This window comes from Chiloscyllium plagiosum, chromosome 24 (assembly GCF_004010195.1).
Source record: "Chiloscyllium plagiosum isolate BGI_BamShark_2017 chromosome 24, ASM401019v2, whole genome shotgun sequence".
In the NCBI taxonomy this organism is placed as follows: Eukaryota; Metazoa; Chordata; class Chondrichthyes; order Orectolobiformes; family Hemiscylliidae; genus Chiloscyllium; species Chiloscyllium plagiosum.
Window position 1 is genome coordinate 47,776,267 of NC_057733.1, and position 22,850 is coordinate 47,799,116.

The 22,850-nt window shown below is 38.8% G+C and overlaps 1 protein-coding gene across 2 annotated transcripts in view; it reads right to left on the reverse strand.

Moving 5' to 3' along the window:
* Positions 1-22,850, reverse strand: part of arhgdia (Rho GDP dissociation inhibitor (GDI) alpha) — a 49,492-nt gene that overhangs the window by 6,288 nt on the left and 20,354 nt on the right. For both annotated transcript variants that reach the window (XM_043715019.1, XM_043715017.1), the window contains exons 2-5: positions 16,973-17,178; positions 6,599-6,682; positions 2,314-2,390; positions 74-137 (exon numbers count right to left, since the gene is read on the reverse strand). In XM_043715019.1, coding sequence (XP_043570954.1) covers positions 74-137; positions 2,314-2,390; positions 6,599-6,682; positions 16,973-17,162 — 415 coding nt within the window. In that variant the 5' untranslated portion in view covers positions 17,163-17,178. The remainder of the gene's footprint in view (positions 1-73; positions 138-2,313; positions 2,391-6,598; positions 6,683-16,972; positions 17,179-22,850) is intronic.

The window sequence follows — 22,850 nt, forward strand, 5'->3', positions numbered from 1 at the left end:
GGTTTTCATTCCAAGTATTTCAGAAAGAGAAATTTAACTTCACATTCAGTGCACAAAACACACTTGTACTCACTTGTGATTCCTTTCCTTATCGTTGTTTGAACATACTTCAGTCCAGAGACTATTTCCTTATTAACCTGAAAAGAGAGAGAGAGAGAGAGAGAGAGGGGGAGGGAGAGGGAGATTAAATAAACACATGGCCTTTCAGCTATTGATACAATCAATGTTAACCCTTATTGTGGATTAATTTGTAAGGAGTTTGATATAAAACATGCTCATTCTAGAGAACAGACAGACATTGTAAGTTTCATTATTCATTGCCTTCAAGCAGGTCTGTAGTTAGCTTTGCAAACACCATGATCCTGGTGTAAGAATGGACTCTCAAAGCTGTTTTAAAAATTCTGTTATGAGCTTCACTGGCTAGGCCAGCATCCATGCCCTTCTCTAATTGCTGAGAGGGCAGTTTCCAGGCTTTGGGCCTGGAAACACACGTAGGACAGCCCAAGCAGGGCCAGTAATTTCCTTCTCTAAATCCATTAGTAAACCAGATGGGTTTTCCTGACAATTGATGATGGTTTCATGGTCATTATTAGATCCTTAGTTCCAGATTTTTATTGATTCAAACTTCACCATCTACTGTACTGGGATTCTAAACCCCACTCCAGGAAATATTATATCTGGATCACTGGCTTAATAATTTAGCAATAATCTCACTAGGTCATCACATCCCCATAAACTTAACTGTATAGGCATACTAGATAAAAGGATGGATTGCAAAGTAGAAACAAATCTCCCCTCTTCTCACCATGAGATTGGAGACTAGAGCTGCAGCACAATGGCACTCAGAATTGGTACTTTCCCAAATGGGACTTCCACATACATCAGCAACAATGTGTATTGATAGAATGTTTCCATGTAGCAAAGTGCCACAAAATGCTTCAGAGGAGCAATAACAAAATTTGACAGCTGCACAAGGCAATAATTGGACAGGGAAGTGGTAAGTTTTAAAGAGCATCTTGAAGAGGAGAAACTAAGTGAGGGAACTTTAGAGTTTAAGGCCCCAGCAGCTCAAGACACAACCACCACAATGGAACAATTAGAAATCAGAATACTCATGCAGCCAGAATTGGAAGAGGAAAGGACGTTCATGATGCTGGGATGAGAGATATGTAGAGGGTCTAAAAAGGATTTTGACAAGGGTTTAAATTTTATCAAATTTAGGAGTGGGAGCCGATTTAAGTTGGCATGCACAGAGACAATGGGTGAAAAAATCTTGGTGACATGATACAGGCAGAGTTTTGACAATGCTGACATTCATGGTGGTGTAAGATGGTGTAAAAGGGTGGCACGGTGGGGCTCAGTGGTTAGCACTGCTGCCTCACGGCACCAGGGTCCCAGGTTCGATTCCACCCTCGGGCGACCGTCTGTGTGGAGTTTGCACATTCTCCCAGTGTCTGCATGGGTTTCTTCTGGGTGCTCTGGTTTCCTCCCACAGTCCAAAGATGTGCAGGTCAGGTGAATTGGCCATGGGAAATTGCCCATAGTGCTAGATGCATTAGTCAGAGGAAAATGGGTCTGGGTGGGTTACACATCAGAGGGTCGGTTTGGACTGGTTGAACTGAAGGGCCTGTTTCCACACTGTAGGGAATCTAATCTAATCTAAACTAAGAACACTCCCAACAGTCAGCATTCACGGAGAGGGACCTCTATCCCTGACTGTTATATATACTATCCAGTGTTGCCTTCTGGGTGTCAGCCAACACCATGCTTCCTCGGTGAGCCTGTCCTTAGTCAAAAATGCCTACTAGTGTTTAGCATTAAAATTGTGAGGCACTTTGTTGTCTCAGCCACAGCTAGGAAGTGGCTACGGTTCCAAGACCACCAGATAATAAAATAACCTCCATGCCTGTAGATAACTAGAAGAGTTTAATTATAAAGACTTCCTATTTTTACTGACAAGATTTTAAGATTCTTGTCATACAGAAAAGAAATAGCAACAGAAACAACTCTAAAAATAGACCCAAGCAATCATAATTCTGAATTTTAAGCTATAGCACAAAGTGGAGGGAGCCCCACAAACATAACAATGGGACCATCTGTAAAACTGATCAATATGCAAGTCTGCACTCTCACTGTTCCAGAGTTCAGGTTGCTAACAGCATTCCTGCTTTTCAGCTAAATACACAAGAGCTGGAAGGGTATGAATTTGGAGGCTATAGGAGGTAAGCAATTGCCCAAATCCAGAGTCAGGAAGACCACAAACAATAACTACCCAAGCAATCTCAATACGTGATTACAAGAATAGAAACAAACCTTGAAGTTGATTTTTATCTTGTATTCAACACCCTCTTTCAGCACAAAACAATGTTTTTTAAATTTTTCAACGTCACCTGAAAATAAAAACATTTTGTCAAACACAGGTTTAAATTATTTAGAAATTTGAGCAGTTTCAATAGGTGCATACACAAAATTACAGATTGTAAAGAATCCAAGGCTGCTTTAAAGAAAAGGTTTCAGAAACTAAGTGGTTAAATCGTGGAAAGCACAATTGGAAAAAGTTTTGAGAAAATTTTGCAAAGTAGAAGATGCGTGTCCTGCCAGAGCCCAACAGGGAGTACCCATTAGGGCATGCTACTGAAGACAAGGTAAATGAGTAGAGGGGAGGACAAGGAATCAGTAAACAGAAAAGACAGTGTAACTAAAACAGAACTGGTGATATTGTTAAGAATGTGGATTATGAATGCCAGTGGGATTAGCACAGGTAGTACGACAACGTTAAGATAGCTTGGGGAGTTATCTTTGAAGTTCAGTACTACGGCCTATGTACAAAAGAGCTATACTCTAAACATCTCACATGTTATGACATTGCAAACTCTTTGACCATCCAATTCACATGAAAGGATGAGAAGGATATGGACTAAATGAAGGAGCTGGTCATTGACTCTCTATCAAGGTAGAGACAGTCAGAGCTTCAAGTTGGAGTAAAATATCACCAAGCAATCTGTCGTGGTCTATTCACGTCAACACTATAGTCAGGAAAGCACACCAACACCTCTACTTCCTCATAAGGTGATGCAAGTTTGACATGTCCACAATGATTCTTACCAAATTTTATAGATGCACCATACAAAGCAGCCTATCCAGATTCACCACAGCGTGGTATGGCAACTGCTCTGCCCAAGACCACAAGAAATTAGAGTGCAGCCCAGTTCATCACAAAGCAATTTTGCTTCTATTGACTCCATCTACACTTCCAGCTACCTCAGGAAAGCAGCCAACATAACAAAAACCCCTCCTACCCTCGTTATACTCTCTTCCAAAGTTTGAAAACAAATAACAACAGATTTAAGAACAGCTTCTCCCCTGCTGTTATCAGATTTTTGAATGGAGCTCTCATCTTAGAATTGATCTTTCTCTGCACCTTCTCTGTTGCTGTAACACTATAATTCTGTATTTTGTTCTATAACCCTGATGTACTTATATAAAGTATGATTTGCCTGGGCAGCGCACAAAACAATACTTTTCTCAGTACGTGGCAATAATAAACCAAACGAAAAAAGCTTCAGAAAAATGCGACTACTTCAGTTTAGGAAACCTGGTCAGCATGAGCGAGTTGGGCTGAAGGGCCTGTTTTCGAGCTATATGATTCTGATTCTAGAACTATTGAATGATCACTTGAAGCATAGTTTATTGAACTGTCCTACAATACACCACAGAATAAAAAGGACCCGGTTCTAGCATTTAACAGTTCTTCTCTTTCAGCTTCAGAGCAAACAGATGTGCATGTATTTGGAAAGGCAAGGACTGATTAGGGATAGTCAACATGGTTTTGTGTGTGGGAAATCATGTCTCACAAACTTGATTGAGTTTTTTGAGGAAGTAACAAAGAGGATTGATGAGGGCAGAGCGGTAGACGTGATCTATATGGACTTCAGTAAAGCGTTTGACAAGGCTCCCCATGGGAGGCTGGTTAGCAAGGTTAGATCTCACAGAATACATGGGGAACTAGCCATTTGGAAACAGAATTGGCTCAAAGGTGGAAGACAGAGGGTGGTGGTGGAGGGCTGCTTTTCAGTTTGGAGGCCTGTGACCAGTGGAGTGCCACATGGATCGGTGCTGGGTCCACTATTTTTCATCATTTATATAAATAATTTGGATGCGAGCAAAAGAGGTATAGTTAACAAGTTTGCAGAATGCAAAATTGGAGGTGGAGTGGACAGTGAAGGAGGTTACCTCAGATTACAACAGGAACTTGACCAGATGGACCAATGGCCAAGGAGTGGCAGGTGGAGTTTAATTTAGATAAACGTGAGATGCTGCATTTTGGGAAAGCAATCTTAGCAGGACCTCTACACTTAATGGTAAAGTCCAAAGGAGTGTTACTGAACAAAGACCTTGGAATGCAGGTTCATAGTTCCTTGAAAGTGCAGTCATAGATAGATAGGACAGTGAAGGCGGCGTTTGGTATGCTTTCCTTTATTGGTCAGAGTATTGAGTACAGGAGTTGGGAGGTCATGCTGTGGCTGTACAGGACTTTAGTTAGGCCACTTTTGAAATATTGCATGCAATTCTGGTCTCCTTCCTATCGGAAAGATGTTGTGAAACTTGAAAGAGTTCAGAAAAGATTTACAAGGATGTTGCCAGGGTCGGAGGATTTGCGCTACAGGGAAAGGCTGAATAGGTGGGGGCTGTTTTCCCTGGAGCATCGGAGGCTGAGGGGTGATCTGATAGAGGTTTATAAAATCATGAGGGACATGGATAGGAGAAATAGACAAAGTCTTTTCCCTGGGGTCGGGGAGTCCAGAACTAGAGGACATAGGTTTAGGGTGAGAGGGAAAAGATATAAAAGAGACCCAAGGGACAACTTTTGCACGCATAGGTTGATACATGTATGGAATGAACTGCCAGAGGAAGTGATAGAGGCTGGTACAATTGCAACATTTAAGGGGCATTTGGATGGGTATATGAATAGGAAAGGTTTGGAGGGATATGGGCCGGGTACTGGCAGGTGGGACTAGATTAGGTTGGGATAGCTGGTCGGCATGGACGGATTGGACTGAAGGGTCTGTTTCTGTGCTGTACATCTCTATGACTCTATAGAGAGCTAATTTAAATCAGATATAACTTGAAATGAACCCAGGCAACCTTCTGTCTTGAACATCCATTTAGTGGTTTAAATTCAGGCATTCAGTTACAAGATTTTATTGAATTTGATGAGGTAATCCAGGAATTGAAAATAAATTAGATCAAATAAAAATGAAAAGATGTAGTATGAACAAGTGCTATTTGTTCACTAAATATTCAAATAGATGGTCAAAAAGATCTAGGGGTTCAACTAGATTTTTTTTATATAGTCAACATGTCCAAACACTGCAGAGATATAAATGACATCAACAGAATGGATAATAAAAACAAACATTGCCGGGGATATTCAGCAGGTTTAGCAGCATCAACGGAGAGAGAAAAACAGTTAATGTTTTGAGTCCAGTATGACTCCTCTTAGGAAGAATCATCACACTGAACTCAAAATGTCAACTCTTATTTCTCTCTCCACAGATGCTGCCAGACCTGAATTTCTCCAGTAATTTGCTTTTATTTCAAATTTCTAGCATCCACGTTATAACTAGTTGTGTGTTTGTAAAGGCAGAACAGTATGTTGTAAAGTGTGTTTAACACAAAAATCTTCAAAATACTTCACAGGAGGGCTATAAGCAAAACTAGGTGCAAGTCACATAATGAAATACAAGCCATATAAAAGCTTGGTTTAAGAAAATTTAAGGAACATGTTCAAGGGGGGGTGGGAGGGATTATTTGGGGTGGGGGGATAATAATAAGTAATTCCAGAGTTTCTAACTTATGCATCTGAAGGCCTGAGCACCAACGTAAAGCAATTAAAATTAGAGTACTTGAGGCCAGAGTTACATGAATATCTCCAAAGATAATGGGTGGAAGAGATTACAGACACTGGGAAGAGCAAGTCTCTAGAGAAATCTGAAGGAGGGTGAGAAACGTTTATCCGATATCAACCAACATAACTAATATAGGTCACCAAGCATAAGCATAGGTGAACAGATGTTATGTAAGTTAGGACAGGTAGCAGCATTTTCTACAGAGAACAGAATGCTAGAGGCCAATCAGAAACATGTTGGAATAGCCAAATGAAAGGCATCAAAGTTTTAACAAGGAAGCTGATACAGAGACCAGATCAAGCAATGTTACTGAGGTGGAAACAAACCAGAGAAAATCTTCTGAATAATGGCACAGTGTTCTGATTAGACCACACATTGACATAGACCCTTCGTCATCATGACACAAGGGAGATGTTCAAAACCTGAATGGGATGAGAGTGATCCTTGCCCACAGACATTTGGAGAAGGAATTCACCATTTTCAGCCATTATAAACTGAAGTGATGGTACAAAAACAGCAAATTGTACAGAAGATATCAATTTGAAACATTATTTCAAATTAAACAGTGACCATGAGAAAGGGGGGGGGGCAAAAGGTTCAAACTATAAATTGATTTTAACGCTATTTTGAAAATGACATCAGAAATGCACATTGTGATCACAGACTCTCAATCAGGTAGCTTTACTGACCTGTTAAATCCAACACTAAGGACTGAGGTGCAGCTGCACACACCAGTGTTAGTCGAGTTACTTGAACATTTGGAACATTGGGATCTACAAATAAAAGAACATAAAATTTAAATACCGACATTTCCAAACATATCTGCCATTTCATAGCAAATGTAAGACAGGACAAGATAAAGCAAGATTCAAGAAACAACACTTGAAATATGCTTACAGAGAATTCCTTTTCGTGGCACAATTTGAAATACAAATTCCAAGTCAAAAAGATTCACGTCCTCCTGAAAGTTCTGATCAACAAAACCAAGAGACTCAATTTTCATTCAGATACCTCCTCCATAAACATGAAACTTGCATTCTATAAAAAGAGCTGTGCTTTGATATATATAAATTAGTATTAATAAAGAAACAACTTGCAAAAAAATGATTACACAGCCATTTATAGCCTAACAGGTTGTGGAATTTGAAACAGTTTACAGAACTCTGTACATCTTGTCTCTATAACTGACAGAAGATTCGCACGACTGATCAAATCATTTAACACCTGAACTACGAATTCCTGATGTTATTCAGCTTCCACATCTTAAATCATTGCCACTATAGTTCTTTTAAGCATTACTGATGTTGAATCTCCTCCATACAGTGAAATAATAATTCCAATCTCAAATTTGATGAAAAAGTTGTGAATCATGGAAACTTCTTGTCATTTCCCCAACATTTCTTCAATCTTCCTAGTCAGTATCTGATTCCTTCACACCCTGGGATATTTTGAGACTTTAGAAGCTCTATGTAATTGCTGCAGAAGCAAATAGTGAAAATCTTTACAAGTGGAGAAACAGAATCTCATGCACTGGCCTGTAATAAGACAAAGATGAAACCGTCAAAGCAATGCAGCAACACAAGGTGACTGCCCCCACCCACCACTCCCAAAGTTATCTGCCCACCTTCTTGAAACTGGAACCTTCAAAACACCAACTTAATGTGCTTTAAGCACAGCAAGATTTTTTTTTAATTCAGAGTTTATTTTTTCCCAGTTATTACAAAGTTCCAGGAAATGCAACTCAAGGGTTTTGGAACAACCTCAAATTTAAACTTCTGCACAAATTTTAAGCACCTGCTATAATGCTCAAACATATCAAAAAGATTAAATACTCAGTATTTGAAAGTATGCATTATTAAAAACACTTGCCTGCCTCTGAGCACAGAGCTATTACAATCACTGGGCATTCATATCAAGTTAGAATAGGAGGAACTAGTTTATCTGGAGGTCAACTTTTATTCCATCCCAAAACAAATGTATCTGCACAAGTCTCACCTTTTAAAGTTATAAATAATATGCAATATAACAAGAGAATTTACAGTACCCAGACTAAGTTTATCTTCAGCTGAATGGTTATGTTCCATATATGTTTAAAGCAACTGGCGAATTCCAGAGCTACTGATTTTCAAGGCCAACACCAGTAACAATGCAGATCAAAAGCCAGTGCTGACCTGTTGGGGTAACATTTATTCTTTGTAAACAATATCACCTGAAGATATTTCTATAAATTTCGCAAATTAGGAGCTTCACTAGATGTAACTGACAGCCACCACCCTTTTTCTTCTGAACCCTGACAGACCCTAAAAGCTCAGAAGGAAGACCTTACACCATCACCAATTCATTTGAGAGCACTATGACACAATAACACACTTCCAGTTTTACCTTGGAACCAAGCACAGACTATTCAAAAGAAGTTGTACAAAGGATTACGCTTAATCTTTTGAAGCAAGTTACTGCACTACTTTCCCTTTCCTCCTCCTATCTGAAATAGTATCTCAAGCAAAAGGTAATTGGCCTTAATCTCAGCCTACATTATACATTTGAAGCTTACTGCAAGTTCTTAAGAAATAGGAACACAACAAGGCCTGTTTGGCTGCTTGATACAACTCTAGCATATCTGATCCTGGCCTTCATTTACTTTTCTGCTTGTCCTCAAATCCTACAACTTTCATCTAGATCAAAATTCGGCAATTCATCTTTGAATATACTCAATGACCCTGATTCCAATGCTCTGTATTAAAGAGAATTACAAAAGTTAGTGATCCTCAGAAGAAATTCCTCATCTCCATCTTAAATTATCTTTAAAATATGCCCCAGTTCTAGATTTCTCCACAAGGAAACATTCTCCCAGCATCATTTAAGTTTAAGACAATAGTTTTAGACACAATAAAAACCAAAAGAACTGTGGATGCTGTAAATCAAAAACAGAAACAGCTGAAAAAGCTCAGTAGGTCTGGCACCATCTGGAGAGAAATCAGAGTTAATGTTTCAGGTTGAGATCTCCTTCCTCAATTTTAGACCCAAACTTCTCACCCTCAATGAATAGTTATGATCATTCTTACCTAGACGATCCTAGATGAGATCATTCATTTATCCAGCCTCATTACACATTACCATTGCTTTAAAAAAAAGACTGCTTTCTCGTTCCAGAATATATTGTTATAAGAAACTGTCCCAAAATATACTCTATGAACTCACCCTCCAGGCTTCTTTAGGCAAAAGAATTAATTTAATCTCTGATAATTTAAATCTTCTGATTATTATACTTCCTCTTCCTTAGAAAGATCCATTATTTCTAAATTTATATTCTGTCCTACAGTATAACATTAGGAGGCTTATTAACCCGACACAGGACTGACTTCTTTCCTTTCTCAGCACCCAAACTGCTTCAACACCGATCCTTCAAATCATGATAATTTCTCACTACTGTTCAGATCTCATCTGCTTCTCTTTCCTCGTCCATCGGAAAGGTCAAATATTCTTGAACATTTAGGTCATGGTCACGGACGCTTTGCAACCATGTCTCTATTATTTCAGTCAATATTTCTGTGCACGATAAATTAATCCACCTGGTATGAATGTGGATTCTGATTTTATGCGATGGTGTATACTGTATTCTTATGCTGCAACCATCCTGTTACGCGTCTGACATTAATCACTACCCTACTTACTGCCTTGTCCTTTCTCCAATTCTCTAAATCTCCCCTCTTCTCAACACCTCACTGGTTTTAGTTTGAAGTCCTCATAGAACCATACAGTGCAAACACAGTCGGCATCGACACATGACGAACACCTGACTTTCAACCTAGACGACTCTAAAGCTCTGATGAATAATCATCTAGATTCAAAATGTCAGCTTGCTCTCTCTCCATGCATGCTTCCGAACCCAATGTGATTTCTAGCAATTTTTTTTGTTTTCAGTACAATTCCAGCATCTAATTTGCTCCGACCTATCAGCACTTGGACCAGAGCCTTGAATGTTATGACTTGTCAAGTGCACATCCAGATACTTTTTAAAGAGGATGTGAGGCAATTTGCCTCTGCCAACCTCCCAGGCAGTACGTTCCAAAGTCACTGCGCCCTCCAGGTAAAAAAGCTTTTCCCCACATCCTGTCTAAATCTCCTAGCCCTCACCTTGAGGTTGTGTCTCATGACTGAACTAAATATGGTCAACAGCTCCTCCTTATTCATTCCATCCATGGTCGTCAATATTGTATACCTCAGATTTCCCCTCAATCTTCTCTGCTCCAATGAAAAACAATACAAGCATATCCACCCTTTCCTCATAACTTAAAATTTTCCATCTCAGGCAGCATTCTGGTGAATCTTCTCTGTGCAATCACATCTTTCCTGTAATGTGGTGACCAGAACTGCATACTGTACTCTAGCTTGTGGTATATAACTCCAACATGAACTTCCCTGTTTTGTAATCTATGCCTTGCTTGATAAAAGCAAGTGCCCTGTATGCTTTCTTCACTACCCTACTAACATGACCACCCATGTTCAGGAGATCTATGGACAAATACTGCAAGGTCCCCTTGTCCCTTGTGTAATGCCATTCATTGAATACTTCTTTGCTAAATTATTCCTTCCAAAGTGCATCACCCTCACCCCTTAGATTTCATCTGTCACTTAGACGGCCATTTGACCATCCCATTTCTATCTTGTAGCTCAAGGCACTCAATCTCACTTAAGCACATGACCAATTGTTGTCTCACCCAAAAACTTCCTAATCTAACTGCCCCACAGTCAGCTATTTATACAAAAGATGAATAATAGGGGACCTAGCACAGATCGCATAGTACCACCGGTGACGCTGGCTTCCAGCCATTAAAGAAGCTTATCACCACCCTGTCTCCTTCAACTGAGCTAATTTTGAATCCATTTTATCCAATTATCCAAGGCTTTGCTGAAATCCATAGAAACTAAATCAACTGCACTACCTCATCTACAGCTTTAAGTTACCTAATCCTTCTGTACATTAGTCTTAATGCAGTTTCGTTTGAGACTATCCAAATAGTTCAGAAATGGGTCACTTGCTGCAAAGCAGATGGCTGATGAGTTTGCTCAAACTTCTTTTTCTAAAGAGAAATTCATCCAGATATTTGATTTTTATAATATTCTCTCATGAGCATGCCAACAGTTGTCAGGGGCAACTGAACAGGTATCTACAGCATTCCAGTACTTTTCTCCCTAAGACCTCAGCCTTCAAGCATGCATCTTAACAGCAAGTGCTGACAGATTATTGGTTATGGGGGATGAGTAGTCAAATAGCCAAGCTTAAACTTCGCACTTGATTGCTACATGCACAGTTTCCCATATAACTCACTGAATAACAACACAGTCAGATACTTTACACTTCCATACACCTGATTCAGTAAAGTCTGTTGTGATATCTCTCCAGCTACCCCAAATGCGAGAAGAAATTGCTTGATTTGAAGAGTTGCAAATCTGTGGATTTTTCTGCCATCGAAAGAGGCTCAGCCCAAAACCACTCACCTTCACAAAAGGGAGTCAGATAGAGCTCTTATGGCTAAAGGGATCAAAGGTATGGAGAGAAAATGGGAACAGGATACTAGGTTGGACGATTAGCCATGACCATATTGAATGGCCAAACTGGCTCAAAAGAACTGAATGCTTACTCTTGCTCCTATTTTCTATTTTTCCATGTTGTGTACAACACTTATTGTATGAAATGAGTATTCATTGCAAGTTTTATATCAGCCTCACACTTGAACTCAACTGAAAAGTTACTGGAGTGAGGCCCACAGGAGAATGCAAACACCAATTTCCCTTAAATTAGAAAACACTGCAATTGCAACCATAAAATTTGGATAACAGGAAGATAGGTGTTGCAAACATGGCAAGGCATGTATGAGAAAATTCAAACTTTATTAAAAAGAACTATCATCTCTCAGAAAAGCAAATATAAAGTCTAGAGGCATGGACTGAAAAAGTAAAAGTCATAACTATTCCCATTGCATTCTAAAACAATTAACACTGAACCCTTTTCATTACTCCAGCGTTAACCAAAAGATCAAGCTCTTCAATTTGTATTGATACTGAATTTTTAATGCTGTGAAACAACCCAACACATTTTATTGAGGTATTACTAAATACAATGTAACAGTACTAAATAAAAAGACATGAAATGATCAACAATGAAGCAGCTGTCAGGGGCATCTTGAGAGAGAAAGGCAACAAGGCAGAGAGATTTATAGAGGGGATGTCAGACTTTAGGGTTTTAGAAGTTGAAGGTACAGCATTCATACTGATGCATTGAAAATCAGGAATGGGAAGAGACCAAAATTGGACAAACGTTGGTATCTCAGTTGTGGCACTGGAGGAGGTTACAGGGATACGGAGGGAAGAGGAATTAAATACAAGAGTGAGAATTTTAAAACTGCACATCAAGAGACAATGCAGGCAAGCAAGTAGATGGTTTACTGCTAAATTGGACTTACTGTGAGATTGCAGCTAAGTATACAGGTTTGGATGAGCTCAAGTGCGTCACATAGTGAGACCAGCTAACGGAGGAACACATTCCAGCTCTCAACTGTCAACTAAAGAGTCTCTGGACTGCACTATATATTAATGCCAAGACTTTTATTCAGTCATTGTGACCTAATAAGGAAATACAACTCCTTTTCTCCAACTTGATAAACATTAAGGTTTCGATTGCAAATACTGTATGTCACACTGAGCATACGAAGGCCCTACAATATATAAATTAAAAGGCAGATCCATTCTGAAAAGAAGAGTGGATTATTTTGACTATGGCAATAAGCTATTAGCTATAAACTCACTATTCAGGTCATCTTTACAGCAGATTACACCATCTTTGGAAATTCTCAGCCTGTAAAGTCGGGGCAAATATTCAGTTATATGAAGGGGGTAATAAAATATTCTGGCCAAAAGGCGCAGACAGTCAATAAGTCACAAAGTATTTCCTTACAACAAAATAAATTCAATCTGCAAGCAAAGACTATTCTTAATGTATATCTTGTTTTTGAAAAGATCCATTACAATTCAAAGTCAATATATGTTTTAAGGGACAAATGCATCAAGCTTAGAAGAAAGCATGGCACTGATTTTTTAAAACTGTGTGCGACTTTCCCACACTGTAAAAAATCTAGACAATTTTAAGACACAATCAAACCATGTGTCGAATTTCCTTTACTTCATATCCGTGCAGATATAACCTGGGTTGAGTCCAACATTATGAGACTATATTTATTACTGGTTTTGGCAAATATACTGGAGTCACAGTGCAACAGCACAAAATGAATTCTAGAATTATTGTACTGGCATCAAATTTTGGCTGTTACTACACAAGAATATTTAACATATAGGATATGTTTTGGTCTGTTAGACAGATATCACAGGCACTCAAACCTTTCAAAAGAACACAGCAAAACTAAAAAATTGAAAATGTGCAACAGTTCATCTGAAACAGGACAGCGAGCTTTTCTTCATCACTACGCATGAAAGATTTACATCCAAAACATTTTCTCATCTGTCAGGTCTAAATATTGACTTTGTCGAAAAGAACTGCCCTTCATCTTCAATGTCCATTTTACAATTACACAGAACAAAAGCATTATTTGTTGGAAAATGTGCAACAGCCGAAAACATGGACTACTACTTCCTAATAGTGAGATGTAAAATTTGTACTGCTTTTACCAATATTTAGGAATCAATGTGAAAGAAAGACTGTGATGTTACAGTCACTTTTGAATGAAGAAAATGGATTCCAGCCCTGTCAAAGTGAACTTGCATTGCTATATTGCCCTACATCCACACACACAGGATCTGTGTTTAGGTTTAGATTACATTGATTAAACATTAACGACATAACGTTAAGAAAATTCATGTTGAAATACATATGCTCCAAAAAGATCATTCACCCTGCTACAAATAACGGACTAAAGGAACACAGCAGAATACTTGCAGTTTATCAAAAAGCACAATAATTACAATAATTCAGAATAGGCTCCCTGAGAAAACACCAACATTTCAATGACACTCAATCATGATCGCATAGGACATTAAAATAAAATGCCCCATTGAAAATTTTCCAATGTATCAGATGGCTTTTGGAAGGTATTGTAAGATGCTTTAAAAGCCCAAAAGAACAGCTTACAAGGTAGAGTTTTACAGGATAAAGTCTTAACTTTTCACAATGAAAATCTGACTTAAATACTGAGTAGGCTTTGTAGTAAATTCAAAACTGGAATATAAGCAGCAAGCGAAAATTATATTCTTTCATATACAATTTTGAAATAGTTAACAAGTTTTAGCTGAGAACACCTTCCAGTAATATTCAGTCATGTGCATTGCAGCTGCAATATTAAATTTATTGCGTTATTTCTAAAAAGGCTATAGTTTTGGACAGAAAAATAGACACACCAGATATGTCCATTCAGAGTGGTTCAAAGCAAGTGCTTATTGTCATCTTCTGGAGGGAAGATAGTTCCTTTGGAAAATAAACCCTTTAACAGCCAAAACGTTCAGGAAAATGATAGTACCCCCAATTCAGCCAGATTTATCAGCCCTAAACAAATGTCTGAACCGGGTACAACTGGTAAATGTTGACTTTTATCAAAGGTTAAAGAATAACAAAGAAAACAGATCTGCTGCAAGGTGTAAATCCAGAAATTCCCTGCCATGTTGTTGCTGCTGCCTCAATTAAAATTCAAGTCCAAGATCGGTAGGAATTTTGATGAACAGCACTGACAAGAAATTGGGCAAGACAGGAACAAATTTGTATGGCACTACATGAAGCTACATCTATGCTCTAAAGGAATTATACTCCCGGTCCCAGTCTCCCACTCTTAAATGATGTACTTTTTCAAACATTTATCCAGTTCCCATATGACCATTTAAAAAGTATATACAAAGTCCTCCATGATTTCTGATAAGGCATTCTTTACTCACTGCAATAAAACTACCTACAGAGCACCTCTCCCTTTGGTCATAAAATTACGCACTATGATCCCTGCTACAATAATACCCAGTAAGATGACTCAAGCTATTGTAGTTCTAGATGTGACACGCCTAATTGTGAGGTTCCTAGGCAAGAAGAGCAAATTGACTGTACATCTTTACTCATCCAGCCACCTCAGTCGGTTACAACAAGGTTAATTTACAAAGATTCCTTTTCTCTTCTACTGACTCACATTCACAGCTATTGCCAGGGAAATTGGCATCTCATTACCTTTATGTAATCACATACAGTGCACTACTCAAAATATATTGTACTGATTTTAAGCTGTAGCAATCATAGTGTAGCACTGCATTGCTAACATAAGAAAGATATTTTTCCTCATTCTTGGAGTGGTCCACATTATGTAGCACACCATTACTCTGCACAATTATTACCATCCAAACAGATTTGCCATTAATTGTCCCCCAAAGCAACTCAAAGGCATCAAAAAGAGATGCCTTTGAATTTGAATCTCCTCTGTGCAATCACATCTTTCCTGTAACGTGGTGACCAGAACTGCTTTCTATACGCTAGCTTGTGATGTATATAACTCCAACATGAACTTCCTTGCTTTTGTAATCTATGCCTTGCTTGATAAAAGCAAGTGCCCTGTATGCCTTCTTCACTACCCTACTAACATGACCACCTATGTTCAGGAGATCTATGGACAAATACTGCAAGGTCCCCTCGTCTCTTGCGTAATGCCATTGAATATTTCTTTGCTAAATTATTCCTTCCAAAGTGAATCACCCTTCACCCCTTAGATTTCATCTGTTACTTAGATGAAATTAGATGTTATTACTGAACAAGTCAGATCCCAGACACACCTGACTTAGATCGTATCTTGATTTGTTTCTGTATTAGCAAAATGCTCTCTTTGAGACATAAGCAAGCAATGCTGTAGATTGCTTTTAAGATAAAGCTAAAGTTTATCAGCAACAGAGATGAATTAGAATAAACGAAGCTGTCTATATGTAAACACAAATTCAAAGATTTTTAAATAGACTGTAAAGTACCATCCTGTTAATCCCAAAATGCACCTTTATAAATTGAATTAAGAAATTTTTGCTTACTACCCAAAATATGCCCATGGTATAGTACCCAAAGACAAATAAAGACTAACCTAGCCAGGCTAGTATTTAATGCCCATCCCTAATTGCCCAGAGGGCAGTTCATTTTCAATTACATTGTTGTGGGTCTGGAGTCACATGTGGGCCAGCCGAGGCAAGGATGGCAATTTCCTTCTCTAAAGGACATTAGTGAACCAGATGTTTTTTTTTCTGACAACTGACAATGGATTTGTGGTCTTCGTTAGACTCTTAATTCCAGAGTTTTATTGAATTCAAATTCCACCACATGCTGTGGCAGGACTCAGACTCCGGTCCCAGTACATTATCTGGGTCTCTGGATTAACAGTACAGCGGATAATACCACTAGGCCATCACTTCCCCTTACATAGTACCCCAGAACACACGAGTCCCTGTCTCTAATATTGTGGCTTTAAGTCCTAGAGTGAAAAAGGTGATAGGATCTTCCTGGAGCTATTATATAACTGAGCTTAAATGCACTCACCTGTAAGTAACTTCATCGGGTTATTACCACGATGCTTCTCGTCTAATACTAACAATAACTTTCTAATCAAAGGTAAGCTAGTTTCACTGTCTCCTTCCCTCCTTAGAAGCACTGGTCTATACAACCATCTTTGTCCAAAGACTTCACAGAACTGTTCTAAATTCTTTTTAAAAAGCACAAGTTTAAAAAAAATTCCAAAGAGTTTCCCTGAGGCTTTAAAAAACCTCTATTTTCTGAACCAGAACTTGTTTATCTTGTTTGGTCTAAAATCCTACCAACACACACAAATATCAATAAATTCTAAAGCTAGGTCTCAAGAGCTAATTTCAAAGAAATCAGCGTGACTACAGAAAGATTTACAATTAACTTCAGACAGAAAAATTAATGCCTCTTATTATCCAAAATCTAGAACCCAATCTTGCAGTAAATGAGTTTTTTTAAAAAAAAGTATACATCTCAGTTTGTATCACAAATAAAAGCAGCTATCCAAAAAATTGCAACCTACCAAGAATTGTTGAACGGTTTCCCAGCAGTATTTCTTTATACTTCCTGAGACTCTCATCATCTTTATCCAGTTCCTCAATCTCTTGAAGACTCTTTAGCGCTGGCGCTTTGTAAGTCACCGTACATTCTTCTTCCAGATTCTCAGCAGCAATGGCAGCCAGCTGTTCTGGGGTTGGCTCCTGTTCTGCCATTTCTATTTCTTCTCAGCTAGAATACAATTAAATGGCTTTTCAATACAACAATATTACTAAACATTTATGCACATTAACCACCACACTAAGATCGAATATTAAATGTAATTCTTCCACATCCTGAAACGCAAAAGAAACTTATGAAACTTGGAAATCTGACCAGTTTTGTTAAAAGCTGCTTTAATCAATGTGCATTTTCTTCTGAGTAGTGAAATGGGATGATTGTGCCATGATTATAGCCCAAGGTCAACCGAGTGGACCTCAAAATTAGTTCCCCGTTTGGGGTTGTTAATGTGGTCCAAATAGGGAACCCTGCCTGACAGATAAAAAGAGGCATGTCATTCCTGTTAACCCACAGCTGGCTCTGAGGGCGCTAGATCACTGTTGAGGACTCTCCACATGTAAATAAAAGGTGACTTGGTGATTGGATACTGGCCTCTATGGAGTTATTTCAATGTACGTTGTTGAATTCAAGATTAATTTAACCAAATATTGAAAGTTTCTTCTATGCAAAAAAACTTAAATATGTGCTGACATCCATTAGTTATTTTAAAATGACTTTTTCCAAAAAGGTAGCATTAAACAAAATGCAAAGTATTATCCAACACGACAGCAAGAAACAGAGTATTGGGAGTGATGTAGCCAAGATAGTTAAAATACACCCTTGCACCTGCTTTCTTCTCAATTTAAATTGCATCTATTTTGGTGTATGAGGAGTTTTAATGGAAAGATTTGGAGAGAGATTTGGAGAACTCCAACGTAGAACATGACAACTTTGCTCAGGCAGAAAACTGTTCTACTTTCCTACAGTTGCAGAGAATCAACATGATTTCTAAACAAAAACATGGAGAGGCTCTCCTCTGACATTCAATTTCGACTCTATCACAGTCCATTCACTGCCACTGCTTCAAATAGTTACATTTCATTTTTGCCAGTTCTGATGAAGGGTAATTGACCACAAATGTTCATTCTTTCTCTCAATAGATGCTGCTTTATCAGCTGAGCATTACTCATTTTCAGTCTTTAAGGCAAAAACCATTGACCCAGATAGCTGAGAAACTAGGAGCCAGAGTAGGTCACTTCACCTTTGTACCTACTCAATCACTCAATTTGATCATGGCTAGCCTTTATTTCAATGCCCTTTTTTTCCAACTTCTCCCCATACACCTTGATGTCTTAAATTAACAAAAAATGTTGGCAAATTTTAATGAGATAGTGGAAAAGAAAATCAGTAAGACTCTGCAAAACCAGACAGTTGTGATTTGGATCATTGCTCTCAAATCTGACTGAATCTGTTCTTAGAAATTGGGCATCAACAACTCTGCTCATATGTGACAGTTAGGATGGTACAGCGTGAACTCAAAGGACTTTGGTACTTTTCCATACTGCAGTTCCAGTATGTTCCATTTTGACAAAAACAACTTTTGCAGAACACCCCTTTTGGTAGTGGAACCAAGTTTTATTGCAAGTTATGCTACTAAACACTTTCAATTTAACAATTTAAAGAGGTTTATAGTGAAAATGCATTGACAATGGAATATCTTGCACCACAAGTAACAATGGATTTGCATAAATTTTCAAAATATTTTAAACAGATCTACACCATTATGCTTCCAGAGTAATAGCCGAAAATCCACAGAACAAAAAGGCGATTCTTGGGTAGTTTCAAGCCCTTTAGGCAGGTGGAAAGAAAAAAAACAAATATGCAAATAATTTAACGTTAGAAGGTTTGATTACATAATGACATCCTCCTTTAACAGATTATTTTGGTGAAGCATGTTCAACATGGAGGGATACTTAGACAATAGATGCAGGAGTAGGCCATTCTGCCCTTCGAGCCTGCACCACCATTCATTATATCATGGCTGATCATCCTCAATCAGTATCCTGTTCCTGCCTTAACTCCATAACCCTTGATTACACTATCCTTGAAAGCTCTATCCAACTCTTTCTTAAACGTTTCCAGAGACTGGGCCTCCACTGCCTTCTGGGGCAGAGCATTCCACACACCCGCCACTCTCTGGGTGAAGAAGTTTCAACTCATCTCTGTCCTAAATGGCCTACTCCTTATTTTTAAGCTGTGTCCTCTGGTTCGGGATTCACCCATCAGCGGAAACATGTTACCTGCCTCCAGAGTGTCCAACCTTTAATAATCTTATACGTCTCAATCAGATCCCCTCTCAGTCTTCTAAACTCAAGGATATATAAGCCCAGTCGCTCCAATCTTTCAACATAAGTAAGTCCCGCCATTCCAGGATTGGACCTCGTGAACCTACACTACACTCCCTAAATAGCCAGAATGTCTTTCCTCAAATTTGGAGACCAGAACTGCACACAATATTCCAGGTGCGGTCTCACCAGAGCCCTGTACAGATGCAGAAGAACCTCTTTGCTTCTATACTCAATTCCTCTTGCTATGAAGGCCAGCATGCTATTAGCTTTCTTCACTACCTGCTGTACCTGCATGCTTACCTTCATTGACTGGTGTACAAGAACACCCAGATCTCTTTGTACTGCCCCTTTACCTAACTTGACTCCATTTAGGTAGTAATCTGCCTTCCTGTTCTTGCCACCAAAGTGGATAACCATACATTTATCCACATTAAACTGCATCTGCCATGCATCTGTCCACTCACCTAACCTGTCCAAGTCACCCTGTAATCTCCTAACATCCTCCTCACATTTCACCCTGCCACCCAGCTTTGTATCATCAGCAAATTTGCTAATGTTACTATTAATATCATCTTCTATATCATTAATATATATTGTAAAAAGCCGCGGTCCCAGCACTGATCTCTGCGGTACCCCACTGGTCATCGCCTGCCATTCCGAAAGGGAGCCGTTTTGTACCACTTTTGGGTATTTGCACACGACCAGAGCTAGCTCCATAAATTCAAGACAGTCACCAAAACAAGTGTTTTCAAGAGAACTTTAATCACTTGGAGTGTGGTTATAGTATGGAACTTGCTACAGCAGTAGTCAAACCAAATAGGATAGCTGCATTCAAGGGAAAGCCAGCCAACCCTAAGGGAAGACGGAGTAGAAAGGTACAGTGAAAAATTTAGATGAAGTGGGATAGGAGGTTGCTAGTATGGAGTTCAAATACCAATATGCCTGTTTCTATACTATACATACTGTGGAATCATCTAATGTTTAACTTGAGGTAAATCACAAATTGTGTGCATTTTTACAGAACTGTAGAACTGACTGTCAACACAATAGTCAGCAAATAAAGACTTACAGATCATATTTTGATCCAAAAGGCTTTTCTGATGTAATGGTCATGTCCCCACCTCAGACGCAAGAGGCTGGGTTTCAAGTCCCACCTGCTCCAGTACAAGGGGTATGCAAGAACATCTCTGAATAGGTTGATTAAATAACAAAATTCCGGCACAAACTACTTCTGCTGCTGTTCCAATCAGCAGTTTGCTCACTAATTTGCTCATTTGCTTCCTAAGGCAATGCCAACAAAATAACATTTTACAAATAAACATGACAGATACAAGGGTGACACTTTCTAAATAAAAAGTAAAAATCCTTATATTCCTTGCTTCTGCTCTCCTATAGCTCTTGCTGGAGTCAAAAATACAGCTTACATTTGCAATAAAATATTCCATCGTGCTTTACATAAAAGCTAGTGAAGATTGTGGAAACCACTCAAAAATGGTCAACAGTATAGATTTAATGACTTTGACAAGACAAAGATATTGATGTGTTGCTGGAAAAGAGCAGCAGGTCAGGCAGCATCCAAGGATCAGGAGAATCGACGTTTCGGGCATAAGCCCTTCTTCAGCCCTTCTTCCTGGATGCTGCCTGACCTGCTGCGCTTTTCCAGCAAAATATTTTCAGCTCTGATCTCCAGCATCTGGAGACAAAGACAAAGATATTGCCAGGTTAGCAGATAATATGGGAAACTGAAGTTGCTCATTTTGGAAGGGTGTACAAAAAGATTATTAAAATTGGGATAAACTGCACCAGAAAGCTCCAACACAAAGGGACTTGGTGGATACTTATGCACAAAACACAAAGTTAGCACACAGGTGCAGCATGTAATCAGAAAAGCTAATGGAATATTGACCCTTACTTCAAGAGGGTTAGATTAAAGAGTAGGAAGTTTTGCTGCAACTGTATGAGGTGGCGAGACCACATACGGGGTATTGTTAGTTTTGGTCTCCTTATTTAAGGAAAAGATATTCTTTAACTGGAGGGAGTTCAGATTGCCTTATAACTGAAAATGTGTTGCTGGAAAAGTGCAGCAGGTCAGGCAGCATCCAAGGAACAGGAGAATCGATATTTCGGGCATAAGCCCTTCCTGCCTTATAAGCCAAGTTTAAGCAGATTGGACTCTACTAATTAGAACTTAGAAGAATGACAGGTGATCTTACTGAAACATATAGGATTCTTAAGGGGCTTGCCAGAGTAAATGCTGGGAGGATGTTTTCCCTCACTGGAGTGTCTAGGACTAGAGAGTAGTTTCAGATTAAAGGGGTGTCAATTCAAGAAAGAGATGAGGAGGAATTTCTTCTGAGGACTATGTTTTTGCAACACCTCAAGAGCGAGCTGTGGGGGAAGAGCCCTTCTGTATATTTAAGGCCAGGATAACTAGATTTATAATCAGTTAGGGAATCAAGGGTTATGAGTAAAATTCAGTGAAGTGAACATAAGGAATGCTGAATTTGCCACGATCCGACTGAATGGCGAAACAGGTTCGAGGATCCTACCTCCTGTTGCTATTTCTTTTGGTTTGAGCGACTTGACAGGACAGGAATAACAGTGATAACTAGGAACTGATTTTGAGAGTGAAAGGAAAAGGGATTTTAAGGGAAAGGATGAGAGGAAACAATAATAGAAAGAGCAGATATACACGTTTGGAGATCAATGTAAAGATAGGTTGGGACAAAGGAACAAACTGATTTGAACATGAGGATTACAAAATTGATACAAACCCATAAAGATCAGTGTAGCAGACATACAATACATGACAAATGCAAATTTCATGAATCAGAGTTTATGGGGCTAGATGAAACATCATTGGAGATATCATGTCTTGGGGGGAAGAACAACACAGAAGGGTTTTATGTCACTATGCAACATTTACAAAAGATGTTGCAGTGATAGAAAGAGCAAAAATGTGCTGCAGAGGTTAATTAAAACTCAGTGAACTAAGGTTGGAGTTAAAATACTGAAAAACCAAAATCAGAAGTGAACAACTTCTACTATGAGAATGAATGGAACTTTTTTTTTCCAAGCAAGTGATTGCTGAATAAGGTTATTTTAGTTATAAAGTCTACAAAGTAACAGGCAGTTCAATAGCCTGAAGCTGACAAAAACTTCTATTTTGTAACACCTCATAATAACAACTTTGAGGCACAGAAATTTATTCAAGGCACAAAATTCAATGTCAGTTTTGTAGGATATTTATTGAGTGTACAAAGTTGAGCTCAACATTGAATTTTCAGATTTCATATAAAATCTTAATATGCCATTTCAATTGCCAGGTGAAGGCAGCAGGATCCTCCACTTACGAAACACTCCCTCAATACCGCACGTGGTATTAGCCTAAATTTCCCAAGGTCCAGGAATAGAAGTTTAAACACCTCAACTATCATACCTAAAACAAGAGTACTACCACCAAGCTAGACTGACAGAAGTTATTATTCCCCGTGATCTCAATTTATTTCAAGACCA